The sequence below is a fragment of the Hypomesus transpacificus genome, unplaced genomic scaffold, assembly GCF_021917145.1.
Source record: "Hypomesus transpacificus isolate Combined female unplaced genomic scaffold, fHypTra1 scaffold_130, whole genome shotgun sequence".
NCBI classification, from domain to species: domain Eukaryota; kingdom Metazoa; phylum Chordata; class Actinopteri; order Osmeriformes; family Osmeridae; genus Hypomesus; species Hypomesus transpacificus.
This window is the reverse complement of record NW_025813706.1, coordinates 46,847-62,665: the sequence shown is the minus strand read 5'-3', so window position 1 is coordinate 62,665 and position 15,819 is coordinate 46,847. Positions and strand designations below refer to the sequence as shown.

The following is a 15,819-nucleotide window of genomic DNA, read 5'->3' as shown; positions in this document are numbered from 1 at the left end:
AGCTGGAGGCCAGGTCAAAAGGCAAAAGAAGTAATAGAACAGACAAATGCATCAAAAAGGTCAGATGCTGTGCACACACATTCAGCGCACAACAGCACACCACACAATCCAATAAAACACACAATTTGGACAATAACAAAAGACATACCAATACACGAAGAGACAGTACAATTAGCTCTTCCATGTACCTCGCTCCAAGCTCTTGGCCCCCTGAGCGAGCACATGGGAACCTCATCAACCGCCGTCCCCACAAGTCATAACAGGCATGCTAGTTAACGAGCTCTAATATTTACACTAATTATTACATATTACTATGCATTTTACTTATTGACTTGGTTACAAAACATGAACCCGACATTTCACCACAGTTTTCTAACAATTTTCAGACCCGAAGACAACGTACCTCGCTAGCTGGAGGTCAGGTCAAAAAGAACAATCTAACTGCGAGAACACAGAACGCGCGATGGGTCAAACCAAAACACAAATACCTTTTTGACAAACATATATAGCCGCGGGAACATATTTTATCAAGGGGTTGCTGGGGGGGGGGCCTTAATGTTGCGGGGCGGCAGGGACGTACTGGGAGTAAAAATAGGCCCCGGACTTTGATCCAGACCGGCCCACCAGAACTGGCCCCCATATACGCCACCACAGCTGCCCTGCTAATGCAAGCATATTCAGTGTTCGATGTGATGCAAGTTTGAGAGTTCTATCCTTAATTCGAGCGTGCATGGCCTTTATTTGAGCGCAAAATAGTTGAGCTTTATGTAAAATAAACATAACCGTTTTTCAATTGGTAAAACCTTGTCAAGTAAAGGTGATTTCTTGTCTCTTAATTTTTCAGCCCCACCCTACGTTTCTAAGCCTAGTTTTCCATCATTATTCTTCTCCCGGTGCTCCCGATGGCCAGTCCGCTACTGCGGAGCTGTGCCACGGTGGTGGATTTTTAAGTCATATCTATTTAAATGCTCGTGCTGTTAAGGGGTGCTGCAGCACCCTCAGCACCCTTAGTTCCCGCGGCCATGCAAATATACATTTTTACCAAGACATAAACAGCAAATGTTTATTCCTCGACAGGTCTGCAAACGCCTTTGTAAACCGAGATTTGTTAAAACGTTTGTGAACCGAGACCGTAGGTCGAGTATTAGTCCAATTATTTCACTAGAATATAAGAAACATAAATGTGTTAAAATGTCTGTACACCAACAATTGGATGTACATCTGTAATGTACTTAAAAAACTAAAACACATTGAATTTTTGACCTTGACATCAAATAATCAACCTCCCCCTCCCCATTTGACCTACTTGACCTGGTCCTTGTGTACAATCCAGTGTGTAATCTAGAGGAACAACATTTCACTGCTACACTGGCATAAACATATTTACGTGCAAAGGCACAGCAGAGTTGAGCTTTTAAATGTACATGTTGAAGAATACAGGAACAAAGTGCGCATGCGCAACATGAGTTTTTCTCTGCTTATTCAAAAAATAATAATTGTATTTGATTATGCGTAAGTGCTACATTTATCATCGTAACGTCTAAACAAATGGAATAACACACATATTGCATATATAAATCACAAGAATAAACAGTAAAAATACAAATACAAGTTTATTAAATAAAATTATTTAATTAAAAATGTTACGTTTGCATTTTGGAAGGGTAGGCAGTGCCTACCTTGCCTACCCAGACTGCATGTCACTGGTTAATGTAACACAATACATTAACAATTATTCAGCTACACAATAACATAAAGAACATACCTGGGACGTTGAATAGGGGTTATGCGCAACATTCTTCCGGGTTCTACAAAACAGATGTAACTACATCCGGCCGGCCGCTTTTAAGGTAAACACAGCGTAGTAAAGGCCACCTACCATAGCCGGTGTTTAAAGGAGCTACCCTTAATTGGGTGTGTGTGCCTCGGCGAGCACAAACCATTGTTATCTCACATATATATTTATTATTTATTTATTATTGTTTATTTTCGCACCCCTAAGGCTCAGTCAATATTTGGACCACATAGACAACGGTGGTGTCAAAAGTTTCGTCTTGGTAGCAATTGCGTTGCTTCTATTCGGATTTACGTTCCATTGCACAGTTTAGGAGGTTACAACGTTTTTGTGACGACAAAGTGCCTTTAGTCGACAAAGGGTAATCTGTGCTAGCTACGTCACCATGTCAACACACGTTAGCAACGGCGCATGGATACAACGTGATAGAGACGTTCTAGCACACAAATTGGAGCTTGGATTACGAGTGAAAAATAACACCCCAAAAAGTCCCAACCATTTGGCTTTGTTGAGAAAGCGATTTAGAGTGGAACTGCAATCTCAGATGTTTGATTTAGGTCGTCAAAGTCTTTGTAATTTGAGCGAGTCTGGGTCGCCCGTGAGACCACCTAGTCTTTTAGGCGGCAGCCATGCCAGAAAGCGTCATAGTAGTATTTTTAGTAGCTAATTTTATAGTTCAATTTTACACGAAAAAACTGAGAGGGATGTTATGACGATATGACTATTGTGAAGACAGCCAAGTGGTGAGATTTTAATGTAGGTTGCTGTAAAAACGTTGATTTGTTTGCTACGTGAGAGCCCCGTCAGCCTCCATTGACGATTGCGGCAGCAACAACCATAGACAACAGTGTAGGGCTGTTTTGGCAGCCCCTTTGTCACTGGTCACCCAGACACTCGTCTGGGACAGTCGTTCATGTAATACATAAAGTAAGAAACAAAAGCATATCAAACATGACATTAAAAGCTGTTTAGAACCTTATTTTCAAGAACACAACTTTTAATAATAATTTCAGAGTTTTCCTCTGTCCACCTTCCTCTTCAACTGTTGAGACCACCTCTCCAGAGGTGTGTCATTAAGGTGTGATTGTCATTTTAGCATTCATGTAAATCAACGACTGTCCCAGACGAGTGTCTGGGTGACCAGTGACAAAGGGGCTGCCAAAACAGCCCTACAACAGTGTTGTCAATGACTGTTTACACTCGTCGACAATAGTGTTGTCGATCTGCGTCTGATGAGTATTTTCTTAATTTCGTGCCAGGGTCAATTCTACATCCAAATGGAGAGCAGTGTTTTAAAGATATGGCAATTGTGAAGACAGCCAGCGGGTCAGCATATGTGTAAAACTTGGAATTTGATTGAGACCGCGTCTTGTTTTGACGTTAGCCTCTGAGTCACAGACTCGGCTCGCCCGCTGGCAGTGTATAGTAGTACTGTCTAGGCAACAGTACTGTCTTCAATGCCACAGCTATGGCTAAACTTTATCATGTCTTATTACACGGCTGTTCTTAATACTGTAGAATGCTCCATTCACTTGAATGGGGCTTCCCAACGTTCTGCGGTGAACAATTTTCTCATATTTGACCGTTGCTATGTGGTGTTGTGCATGGACGCGTTCATTGAACACGTTCATTTTTATGAGAACGATGAACTGAACGAAACTTAATGACAAATAATGAATTGAACGGTGAACATGTTCACATTATCGGAGGTCTACTACTACTACAACTAGCGTTACGGAATGTTTTCCTTCTCTTAAGGACTGACGCCGTCTAAAACGAATGCTTGCACCATGTAGTTGCTCAGTGCCCGTAAAATGTTTGCTATGTAGATTAACCTAAACTAACTTACTCGAGTTAGCACTCCATTACCCATGATTCATTCCACACACATGTAGACCAAACAGGCAACGCTAGGTTGCTAGGTAACGGAAGCCAACTCAAGCTGGCTATGTTCCGTTCAGGAAATTTAACTCTGTTGGGAGCGTCGGAAATATTTAGAACTCACGATCTATGCACCATGACCATGTGAATGCATAAATGTCACAAATGAAATGACACAAATGACAGGCTATATGATTTTTATTTTTTTTATACCTTAACACAATTGCAAAATACTAATGTAAACAAATCTTTTTTGTGCCATTTAGTCCAGTGCTTCTGTGGCTTTCAGTGGTTGTTTATGTGGCTTGTCCATATATTAAAGCAATAAATATAACAAATAATAGGCTACATTATTTATATAGCCACATATTAAAATAAGAAAATAAAGACACATTTACGTTTCGGCATGGCTGCAGATGTCATGTACTGTTGTAAACAATGCAACTTGTGGAGGCGGTAAGGTGCTCAGTGTTGCCAGATTGGAAATGCATCGTGAAAAGTATCGTAGCTACCAAAGGCTAAAAATTATCGAATTTGGAGGATAATGATCGTGCATCTGGCGACACTTGCTCGCGCAAGAAGGTGGAACGTAAGGGAGAACGTAAACTTGTCTAAACTTGTAAGGGCGTAATTAATAGTTTGTTAAAGACAAGTATATATGTCTATCGTACGGTGGCCAAGACCCAAAGAAACACAAACATCCAAGGAGACGAAATCCCAGACGTTTTTGGAATCTGTGCCGGACGCATTTTTTTTATCTTGAAAAGAGGACATGTCCGGGTAAAAGAGGACGTCTGGTCACCCTATGTGTTAAAAAACAAGTTAAGTCTTTAATTTGCAATTTCCGCATTAAAACTATGAAATGAACTGACCTATGAACGCGGTCAGAATTTAAATGGTGATCTATGAACTTGAACGATTCATATTGACTTGTATGAACTGAACTTTGAACGAGTTCATGAGAGGTATGAACGTGCACAACACTGTTGCTATGCATATTTGACAGCTGTCAAGGGAAGTGGCTTTTTTGCCTCGGATTCACGTCTTTCGTAGCACTCCGCAAGTAGTCCGGTAACTTTTCAACCCCAGCGTACTCTGTTGCTTAGCGACGTCAGCTGATTTGAAGCCTAAAGAATGTTCAAAGTCTATAAAGTTCAACGTCTTTGGCGAACTATTTCTCTGCTAATCAACAACACGAATGGTAACAAATACATTGTAAAAAGACACACTGTGTTAAGTTATTTTTGTTGGCAAGCAGCCGTGTAATAAGTGGGATAATGTACAGAACGCCGGTCATTATTGGGAAAATAAGCCCCGACAGGGCGAACAGCACCCCGACGCGAAGCGAAGGCGTTTTGTTTCGCCCTGAAGGGGCTTATTTTCCCAATAATGACCGGCGTTCTATACATTATCCATTACAAAAGAAACGTTCTCATTTCCGGTGCTTTCAAACAATCAGTGAAGTGTGGATAGCAACAGCAGCTAGCTTGCCTCTAGCAAACTGCTTTTGAATTAGCCATGTCCCCTTAAATTAATATCGAACTTATTTACGTTTTGGGGGGCTTATTTTCAGTTAACAGAGGGTAGCTTCTATTTGAATCGCAATTCCATCTGAAATACTGCCAGTGACAATGTTGTTACAGTAGCTTGTTTCAAGGGGGTTTCTTGTTTCAAAGTGTTCTTAATGAATTATGCAACATGATTATTGTGCTAAATTATGCTAAATGCTTAAAAATATCACTAGATGGGAAAACGGACCCACCTGCAAGCAAGCACACCCTACAATTTCCCCAGAAAGATTGGGAAATTGTAACTAGAGAGGGTACAATTTCTGGGGAAATTGTACCCTCTCTAGTTACAATTTCCCATATACACAGTTTGCAAACGGACGCCAAACAGTGCCAAACGGACTTCCAGAGCCCCGAGTACCCTGGGGAGTAGCCTCTTTTTTTTGCTCGCAGACGATTAAAACAGTCAAACGAAGACTGTACCTGTAGAAGTCCAAGTGGACTCAAAGAATGCAGTGTTTGGCAATCAACTGCAACAACTACCAGTGTGACAGTATTTATTTACAGGTCAATTTTGTCGTAGCGTAATCTTATACACCTGCTAACTTAAAAAAAAAAATTGGCCTAGTAAAACGTAATTCCTTCTAGGAACGATAGGTCCTAGCTATAGAAACCAGAATAATGATATGGATATGACACTAAATTAAAATGAGCTTCTTAAATTAATTAGCTGAATTCATATATTTCATTGATAACTTAGCACTAGTTGTGTAGCTATGTAGCCTACTGTAACGTTGTAGTTAATGTGTAGAGCTGGTGTTAGTGCTACCTCCTGGGAAACGGTCTAACGTTAGGCTTTTATAACGTTATATGAACTCATCACTTTATTCCTGTCACACTTACCCTAATGTAGAGTGTAATACAACTTATAAATTCCTTGAACTTCCCTGTCAATACAAGTTATTTGGATCACCTAGCGCTGCAGATGTGTACAGAAGTGAGAAGCGGAAACAATTACATCTGTTTTCCGGTTCGAACGCTGAGCGCTCCGCATAACCCCTATTGGCTAAATTAACATAACAAGCTACCGAGTCCAACAAGCCGGGTACATACCAGTAAGCTAGTTCACCAAGCTCCCAATCTCATTCCACATCTCTGAATCCGTTAAACTCGTTGATTCATGTCAGTCAATATGAATGAACATTAAAAAACATGTTCAATTATATAGAATTTGATATATAAGTCGCACCTGACTATAAGTCCCAGGACCAACCAAACTGTGAAAAAAAGTGTGACTTATAGTCTGGAAAATACGGTAGTCTTATCGCATTAGTCTATCGCACAAACTAGCCCCAAACTATCCCAATTTTCACTGGCCTATTTCTGTGTCTGTTCCCGACACCTACAGTGGCTAATGGAGCCAGCTGGGGGTGATTGAGGAAGTAGAGCCTTCACACATACCCCTTTCCACCAAAGTAAACAGGGCCGGATTAACCATTAGGGCAACTGGGCACTTGCACAGGGGCACATGACATCTAAGAGGCCCTGGACAATGTCAAATATCACGTTATGTACGCAGTCCTAACTTTCCTTAATGTGAGTACTTTATTGCAACTCGTTCGATCAAAATGTTAAGTCAAATCACGTCAAAAACAGTGTTTGTGTAGTCTAGTAGCCAGTGCCGCCGCTCCCATAATGCGCATTACGCGCTGTGCGTAGGGCACCAACTCCTGAGGGGCCACCATTACGTCACTGTATACGTCTCATCTATCCCAGCAACGCTAACACACAGGGTTTTTCCTACATAGAGAACATTTTGGCGTGCGACTAAGCCGTTTTCCCAAGCACCAATGAAAAATCAGGCTGTACAAAAGTTTAGTCTGTATATCAGCAGTGAGTGCATATCGGAGAATAGCACGGACACGCGCTTCACACCGCAGTTGAGATTGCGCGTGTGCGTTCTTGAGAACGTATAACTTATGTTGTCTGTTCTTAAGATCGTTATTGTATAAGTCTATAGTTCTTGCTAATTTAAATCAAGTTAACTGGTGATTTTCGTTGTTTGTATTCTTCCCCTGCTAGCTAAATTGCACATGTCTGTTGATTTGATAGCGATTGCTGCCCTTTTTCAAGTTTGTATTTTAGGTGCATTATTATCCTGAAGTAGTTTTAATTAATAAAAAGTGGGTATAGTGTTAATATTTGCAACAGAATGCTTAGCCTATCAAGATCAAATGAAAGCAGGCAGTGTACATGCTTCAGAGTGGCCTACCTTAATCGATAGGCTAGGCTACTGACCATTTACAATAAGTTGTTAAGTCAATTATTAATTGGCAGCATATATGCCATTCAAAACATACTTTATAACTTTATTGCTTTAGGGGAAATAGGACGAAAATATGTGTATGTGTGTGTGTGTGGCAGGGGGGGGGGGGCAAAACACTTGGGAATAAATACATTGATTAGAAAAAAGAAAAAAAAAGAATATATATGTTTTTTTTTTGGGAGCACCGAAGACCCATTTTGACCCAGGAAAAACCCTGACACAGCAACGCCAAACACAAAGCAGAGCCCGTCTAAAGGCTGTTTATCAATTCGAAGAATGATAAGAACGCGAGGTTGAGATGCAGAGTTTTCTTGGCTATTGCGAAATACCCTGGACTCGCAGTGTGACAACACTGGCATTATCAGCGCATCATTTTATAAACTTTTGCTGTATAGTGCTTGTGCATAAATTTGTGTTAAATTTAGGCTCAATAGCTCATAACATTTGTGTTTTTCATTTCACTCATTTGATAGGATTATGATAAAATGCAGCAACTAGTGTCTGCACTGCACTGCGCTGCTGGCTAGCTTATCGAAAGGTCAGAGCAAATTTACAAATTAGCAGTTTCATCAATAAAATAAGAACGTTTTCAGCAGTTCTACACTGCCCACTTCTCGTTACATTTGAATTCAGATGCTGATTTACCGTTTAGCTGAAATATGAATTGTAACTTAGAGTCACAATTCTTAGAGCAATGGCGGTCAAAGAATAATGTTTGTCTTGTTGGTCACGGTAACCCCGCCCCAAGCGGTTCTTACTTGGTTCCCACACTAGCCCAGCTTCGAAGTGGTGCCCGTTGCGAAACACTTTCCCTGGTTCAGAGCCGGTTCTCAGGCTGTCGAAAGAGAAGTACTCCTAAGAAGAAAATGTATCTTTAAGAGCAGCTTGTACCCCGGCCTGTACCCCGATTTTATAGTTTTCTTGTGGTTGTGCGGCTTATCTTTCGAAGCGGCTTGTAGCCCGGTTTTAGAACAAAAAAGAGGCTTTGTCCCAATATCTCTACAGACCTTGCAGCTAATTTAATGCTCAACACATGAGCAAGCTAATGCTAGCATCGCTAACAACATTGGCTAATTCAACCTCGGTAGTGTAACCGAGCTCTTTGTAGGTTTGTTTTAGATATAATTGTATATGGTCGTGTGGACAATTAGACACAGACGCGATCTCTTTTCACAACTTGTATTTTCCCACTGCTCTTCTTGATATCGACATTCGAACTAGTGATGGGTCGTTCGCGAATGAGCTGACTCTAACCCTACAGCTACACCAAGCGCGGAAATGTTGCTGTGCGGAAATAGAACGTTTACGGAGCGGATCTTTTATTTAGCCGGCTACACTGGACGCGCTGAAGGTGAATCAGTTTAGCTGTCTTTGTTTATTAATTCTATAAACACTGTCAACTATCTTCCTTACTATTTAACACTTGAATCTATCTACTTACTATTACTGTTGTATCTTCAAATAGAAAAGCAACGTTAAAATCGTCAAAAACGTTGAATCTCCATGGAAACAGATCTCGAGGGTTTGGGAAATAATCGGATTTATTGCTTCCTTCATTATTTACAGCAAAATATATAATAATAAAAAATCTCATTGCTTACAATGGATTAGAACTCTGTTGAGTCCACTCCGCGTCCGCAAGGCAGAATTTCCAAGCTTGGTGTAGCCACGTAGGAACAACGTTGCAACTTTACAAATGCAAACCTTTGACTATATAATGGTGACTTGTCATCCAGACAAGGCTTTATCAAGCTGTGATCTACAAGTACTACCCACTAGGGGTGTCACGATACCAAAAATTCAGTAGTCGGTGCCAATACCATTAAAATAACACGATTCTCTATGCCAATTTCGATACCATGGTAAAAAAAAGAGGATTGTCTAAGATTCCATGTAGGCTACTTGAACCATGAACTTCTTTAAAATATTTGAAAAATAGCAAAATGTCCTACAAAGACATACAAAACATGTGCAATAGAGCATAGCACAACATAATAAAGTGCAATTAAGCCATTCAGCTAACAAGATGAACATGACATGAGTTTACCTTCTAAGCTATGGGCTAACGTTAAAACTACAGCTAACCTAAACTATGTACATAAGCCATTGTAACACAAGTGCCCACCATCTCAAACATCATGTAACGTGTATTTTAGTATGACAGATTAAACAAACAGAAAAAGAGCATTCTTTGGATGTATTCAGAATTTCGCAGCGACTTCAACAAACATTGATTTATTTTGTATGATGCCAGATGTTAGCATCGGTGCTGCGCCTCTTCTGGAACTGAATCAGAACTCGCCTTGAAATCTTTAAACAAATCCAGACGACGATCTTTCAGGTGCTTAGCTAAATTGGAAGTATTCCCCCTTGGTCTGAAGACTGCGGTAGCATTTTTTGCATAATGGCCTCTGCGGATTCATTATAACGCCACGGTCATCTGCCTCAAACGCAAACTACTTTTTTTGCCTTTCTTGTCAACAAGTCGAAGCGGGGTGATCACTAAAGCAGCAGTTGGTATCTTGTTTTTCTGAATGTAAACGTCGACTGGAAGTACACTCCTGAAGGCGCAGCACCGATGCTAATATCTGGCATCGGCGCTCACGGTGCTTACGGTGCTTCAAAAAAATGGGTTTTGTTATTTTAGCATCGGAAGGTACCGTAAGTATCGGTTCTCGTGACATCCCTACAACCCACAGTGTTTGCACGTCCACTTTTTATGTTGTTGGGGCCTCCCCCACTTCTGGGGGTTTGCACAGAAAGTCAGTGGAATGGATCAAATCTGTTTCGTTTTAATGAATACAATTTTCCAGAAGTCATGGCAATTCGGAAAACTGGTCCCAGAGCTAAGATGAGTCCATTAGCAGATGAGGTGGGGGGCAGGGGGTTGTATTGCTGGATGAGGATGAGAAGGAAAGATGAGTGAAGAAAAAATTAAGTTAGGTGTCTCTCTCATGTCATATGGATGAAACAATTTATGTAAAAGATTTTGAGGGCCCCCACCACTACCACCTGCCAGCCTTTACACCCCCCACCCCTCCACTCCCCACACCAAGCACACAGGTTAGCCAGTTAGTGACTGCATCAGTAGTCATTGTAATTGGCTGATTGTGTCTTATGAACACAGGAATTACCTCACAGGGCCACCCAAATGACCATGTTGCTCTGGCAAAATCACTTGGCTTTGACTGGATTAAAGTTCCTGCCATTACACCATGGCTGTGTCAAATTATTCGTGCACTTGCGGGTTTCTCGTTTACAGACTAAATTGACCCTGTTTGTGAGCTTGACACTGCATTAGGAATAGGCTTTCACTGTAAATACTTCACTATTCTCCTTGAACGGTCTGTCTAAAATTGGTTTGGATGTGCAAAATGAAAAATGGCATAGCCTACTCTTTGAAATCTGAATGAATTCAACTTTCTAGTTTAGAATATAATTGTGAGTGACAAGTCTGACACACCTGTCCCTTCCTGCCCATAAGCAATTCACAACACAAACCTATATACATTGGCATGATAAAAGGAGAGCCTCCTTGGCATGGTGGACTTGTCTGCATGTTAAAAAAGCTATCCCCAAGAGCCTGGAGCAAACAGACTGTTTAATTTCCTGGTCTGACTTGAAAGTCACACTTTGCTGGGCAGTCTATGACTTTTAGCCATGACATCACCCCATGTGAATGAGCCCTGTATGTTGCTACCATAGACCAAAGTACACTGCAGCAGGTGAGTCATATTCAGTTTCAGGAATGCTTCTCTGTGTGGGTGGGGATGGGGGGGTTACCTCTCTGTTTACAAGTGATTTCATTGTAATTCCCCTTCCTTTCCAGGTATCACTTGGTTTGTTCATAAGTGGTGTTCATCTGTATTGCTGAGATATTCAGTACATTGAAAAAGGCCAGGGCAGGGACACTGTCCAACATGAGAAGTGGGTAATAGAGAGAGGCCTCTGTATTAGTCACCGTGGCTGAGAAAGACTATCCACTGGTCGGATAACAACCACGTTTGCATTTGCATGAGAGTGAGAGGTGAAAGGAATGTATTAAAGGGCTCTTTTCCACCAACTCTGTCAACATTTTATCACACAACAAGATAAGATAAACCTATTGTTTTATTAGTCCATCTTTACAATGCAATGCAATCATTTTTTATTCTAATAGGCTATACCCCATACAGAAATGACATTTTAGACAAGTGGAACGCCTTTGTTCATAGCGGGTGAGGATGATAAATCTTCAGGCCCTGACAGAAAGATTTCAACACTGGATCAAAAGGACAGTGACCTTTCCTAAAGTGAACCTCAAAGGTGGTGGGAGTTGAAGGTAACTGGCCTTTTGAGGTTGCATACACAGCAAAAAGACATGTGAGGTGCTTCTATGATTGATGTCGAACTCCCTTACCATCCCACTATGAAAAGAAATTACAGGTATTTCCCATCCAGAAAATTATTTATTTTACATGTCTGGACAGAGGTAGATAGTATAATAAGCACCCATTAGTCCTGAGGTTAAAGACATTCAAAGCAGACGAACAGCCTGATACTACTATTAGAACACAACACTAGCAACTTAGGGGACTAAACTGTTTTATTTCAATAACATTTAAAGAAGAGCAATGTGACAATGTTTAAGAGCATGTTTCTACTGAAACATCTTGTTAACTCTTTATTTTTCAACTGTATAATATTTCAGAGGTATTACGATTTGTAGGTACTGTACTATAACTCCCCCATATCTCAATATTGAAAAGCCCAACAAATGTTCTCTGTAGGCTAACATGAAACTTCAGGCCACAATTCACAGTAGGGGTGGAGCATTTCAACAGATTTGAATCAAACCAAAACAACTCTGGTACCCATCTGTCAGGGGTCAGCGACCATGACCACCCAAGATAAGATCAAATGCAGGATTTAACTGCAGACACCACCCCACTGTCTCAAGCTATTATCTGCCACATAACAAAGAGCAGGTCTGTTTAACTACAGGAGACTGAAATTACAGATTATGCCAATTACAAGGGATGGCTATATATTACATTAGTGTATAGTTATCCACTAAATCTCGGGTGATACCTTGTGATACCGTGTTATACCATATGTGACTAATAGAAATGTTAAAGGCATACTTTTCAATTTCAACTGCCTTTCAACAGGCAGCCAAGCCACTTTCAATAAAACGGTGCGTTTAGGTGCTCATTTCTATTTCACATGCAAACCAGGACTGACAGGCCATGAGTCTCTGTTTGTGCTTATGAGCAAATGAAGGATCAGTAATTACCTTATTCTACGACTAAAAAGAATGCTTGTATTGTGTCAGGAAAATCAATGGATTTTACCTCAAACCGTGTTTTTTCCCCATAGCATAGAGAGAGAGAAAGATGCCCGAGGAAGAGTTGTGATACCGGAAGGCAGCTATAGACATGTTAATTCCCATTAAGCTATGGGATATGGAAATAATTGTCCCATGGACTATCAATAAAAAAAGTTGGCTAAACTATAGGTTAGGATATATTACCGGAGTAAAAGCATGTGCTCACACCCTATATGAATTATTTTTCACTTATGCGTGGCTAGTGATCATGCATCTTTATAGGTTATTTGTATTGTATATTTTCTAGATATATTTGTACCACAGCCAGTATTGTGAGCCATTGACAACGTTCAGCAAAGTGGACGCACTTCATAATGCATTGCGTCCTTAGCCTATGGATTTTAGGTATAGCTAGCTGCAGTCATTCTAATCAAGATCATAGCACGTCCCAAATCAAAAGAAAACTGTTGCAACTTGTCGATGAATTGAGTGGGAGAGGTAGGTAAAAACATTTTTTTATCAACCTAGGCAACAGACAGTGTCCCTAGCGTCACTGTTAGACAGAACTTTCTTAAATAATCAGGTTTGGTTTTAAATAATTCAAAACAGGACGAGGCAGCCTGTTGTTCTAAAATGACTACGAAGCGAACAGCGTTGATAAATCATCATTAGAGCTAACAACTTAGTACAGTCTAGCTACATACCTTGTAGATGCATCCCAAGAGTGATGAGGGAGACCAGAAGGCAAGCAGTCGAGTCCATCCTTGGATATATCAACATTTCAGGATCCTGGCGAAATGACCTGTAATCGGTTTTACAATAAATTATGAAAAGGTTCTAATGTAGCGTGGGTTGGCAACAGCGTTGTAATAGTGATGTCCCTGATGTTTTTATCAATTTCTAAGCTTCTTGGAAAGTCCGAAAATTGTCGAGCGTGATATCAGAGAAGTGCGCGAGAACTGAGCAGGAGACTGACTGAAGAACGGAAAATTTCGAGCAGCCTAGTGAAGGGGACAGGCTTTCTCTGAGCAACTCCTCCTTTTTTGCCCCACCTATAACTAATGTCAGTGCAGCATGTATATGGCAAGACGTTGCCACAGTTCTTTGTCAAATATAGATTTTCTTTGCAATTAAACGTTGGCTACACTGCCAGTGCATTTGTGTTTCCTCAGTTAAGCAGTTTCTGGGTGTTTTGTGCACGTAGCCTACAGACAAGCACTTTGTATTGCTTACAATAACTTTAAGCCAACTAACTTAAATATACATGTGGTTTGAAGGGGAAATCAAAATAGAAGGATGACTTCTACTTTTACTTTCGTGTGCATGTGACATCATGAAATCCATGGGCGTATCCAGGGTTGCCAGGTCTGTGTGACAAAACCAGCCCAATGACCAATCAAAACCAGCCCAAAACCAGCCCAATGGTCGATAAAACCAGCCCAAAAACCAGCCCAATATCAGAACTCAAAATATGCCCCTGCCAAACCATATACACTACTTTTAAATTCCAACAGCATTGTTATCATTGCCAAATGTATTGTAATATCTACAAAGTAACACCAATTTTTTAGTATGCCAGCATTAAAAGCTCCCCCAAAGGTTTCATTAAAAATATATATTATTCTTCATATTTTAAATCAAAATTTGTTAATTTCTCTTCCTAAAACCCACTAGAGGACACTATTTAAAAGGATATTTTCAAAAATGTCTTCTGGGGGAACATGCCCCCAGACCCCCCTAGTTTTGCTGGGTCACAGAAAAAAAAAAGTTTAATCTTTCCCACAATGGAAAGATATTCAGTACATTGCATGAGAAAACATGCAGACTGCCGAGTCTTCTGCCTCTTTGTTAGGCTGTCACTCATAATTCCCGCCTCTGAGTTGAAGCCACACCTCTACGCAAAATCGGGGCCAAAAGTAAAAAAAAGAAAAAAAAGAAAAGAAACTTTAAAAAAAAATTAAAAATGAAACTGAAAAAAAACTACCTGAAACTGAAAAAAAACTACCTGAAACTCAAAAAATTCTATTGAAGCCGTAAAAAAAACTTTTTGAATCTGAAAACATGAAATGTGAAACTGTGAAAATATGAAAGTGAAAAATGAAATTTAATAACTTATTCAAAATAATTCCAGAATTGTATCAACATTTTATTCAACCTTAAAAAAAATTGGCACACTTATTTTTTCTTTGAATACATGGTTTAATTTTTCAAGTTTTCGACTAAAATGTACATTTTCAATGTCAAGCTTTAGTTTTTCGAATCAAGATTTTTTTTCTCGAATTAACAAAACATTTGGCCCTGATTTAGCTCCATATGGGAGCGCCGAAGTTGCGTAGAGGCCGAGGGCGGTATTGCAGACAGATAGAACAAATGGGGGAAGGCTGTCCCTTCAATGCGAATGTAAATCCTGGTTGGATAAGGATGAAAAATTGGATATGTAGATGAAATCTGACACATAGTTTTTGCTTTAACCTACTAAAATAATTGCTGTCTGTGGTTCTAATAATTCAGAAAAACTATAGCTCGTAACATATTGAAAAAAGAACTGACTAGTTCTTTTTTTGGAACTGTGAACTTATTTCATGTTGTGTTCATTTTAAAATTTGTGAACTATGAACTGAACTAGTTCACGTAGAAAGTTAACTTTCACGACACTGTCAACATTTGCCTGGTAAACGGTCTGCCAATGTTGGACCTGGTTGTCTCCGGAGGGGATCCCTCACTGAATTGCTCATCCCAAGGTGCCGGGCGTCGGGGAAACCGAAGGCGGACATACCCGCCCGCCCGCCCAGAGGCATGGCACGCCTTTATTTAGTCCAACCGCGGCGTCAGGGGAAACCGCAGCGGGACATGCCTGCCTGCATGCCCGCCTGGCATGGCATGGCAGGCCTCGTGAAGTGGAATATTTTCACACTATTGTAATTATGAAAATGAAACAACGATTATGGATTATATGATTGATGAGTTATTGATCTTAATCACTTTTTATAATTTTATAGCT

General features: G+C 40.4%; 1 protein-coding gene across 1 annotated transcript in view; it reads right to left on the bottom strand.

Moving 5' to 3' along the window:
* Positions 1-13,811, bottom strand: part of alcama (activated leukocyte cell adhesion molecule a) — a 90,282-nt gene extending 76,471 nt beyond the window's left edge. Inside the window, exon 1 of the mRNA XM_047050887.1 lies at positions 13,523-13,811. Within this exon, the coding sequence (XP_046906843.1) occupies positions 13,523-13,598 (76 nt within the window). The 5' untranslated portion in view covers positions 13,599-13,811. The remainder of the gene's footprint in view (positions 1-13,522) is intronic.
* Positions 13,812-15,819: the final 2,008 nt, after the last annotated feature.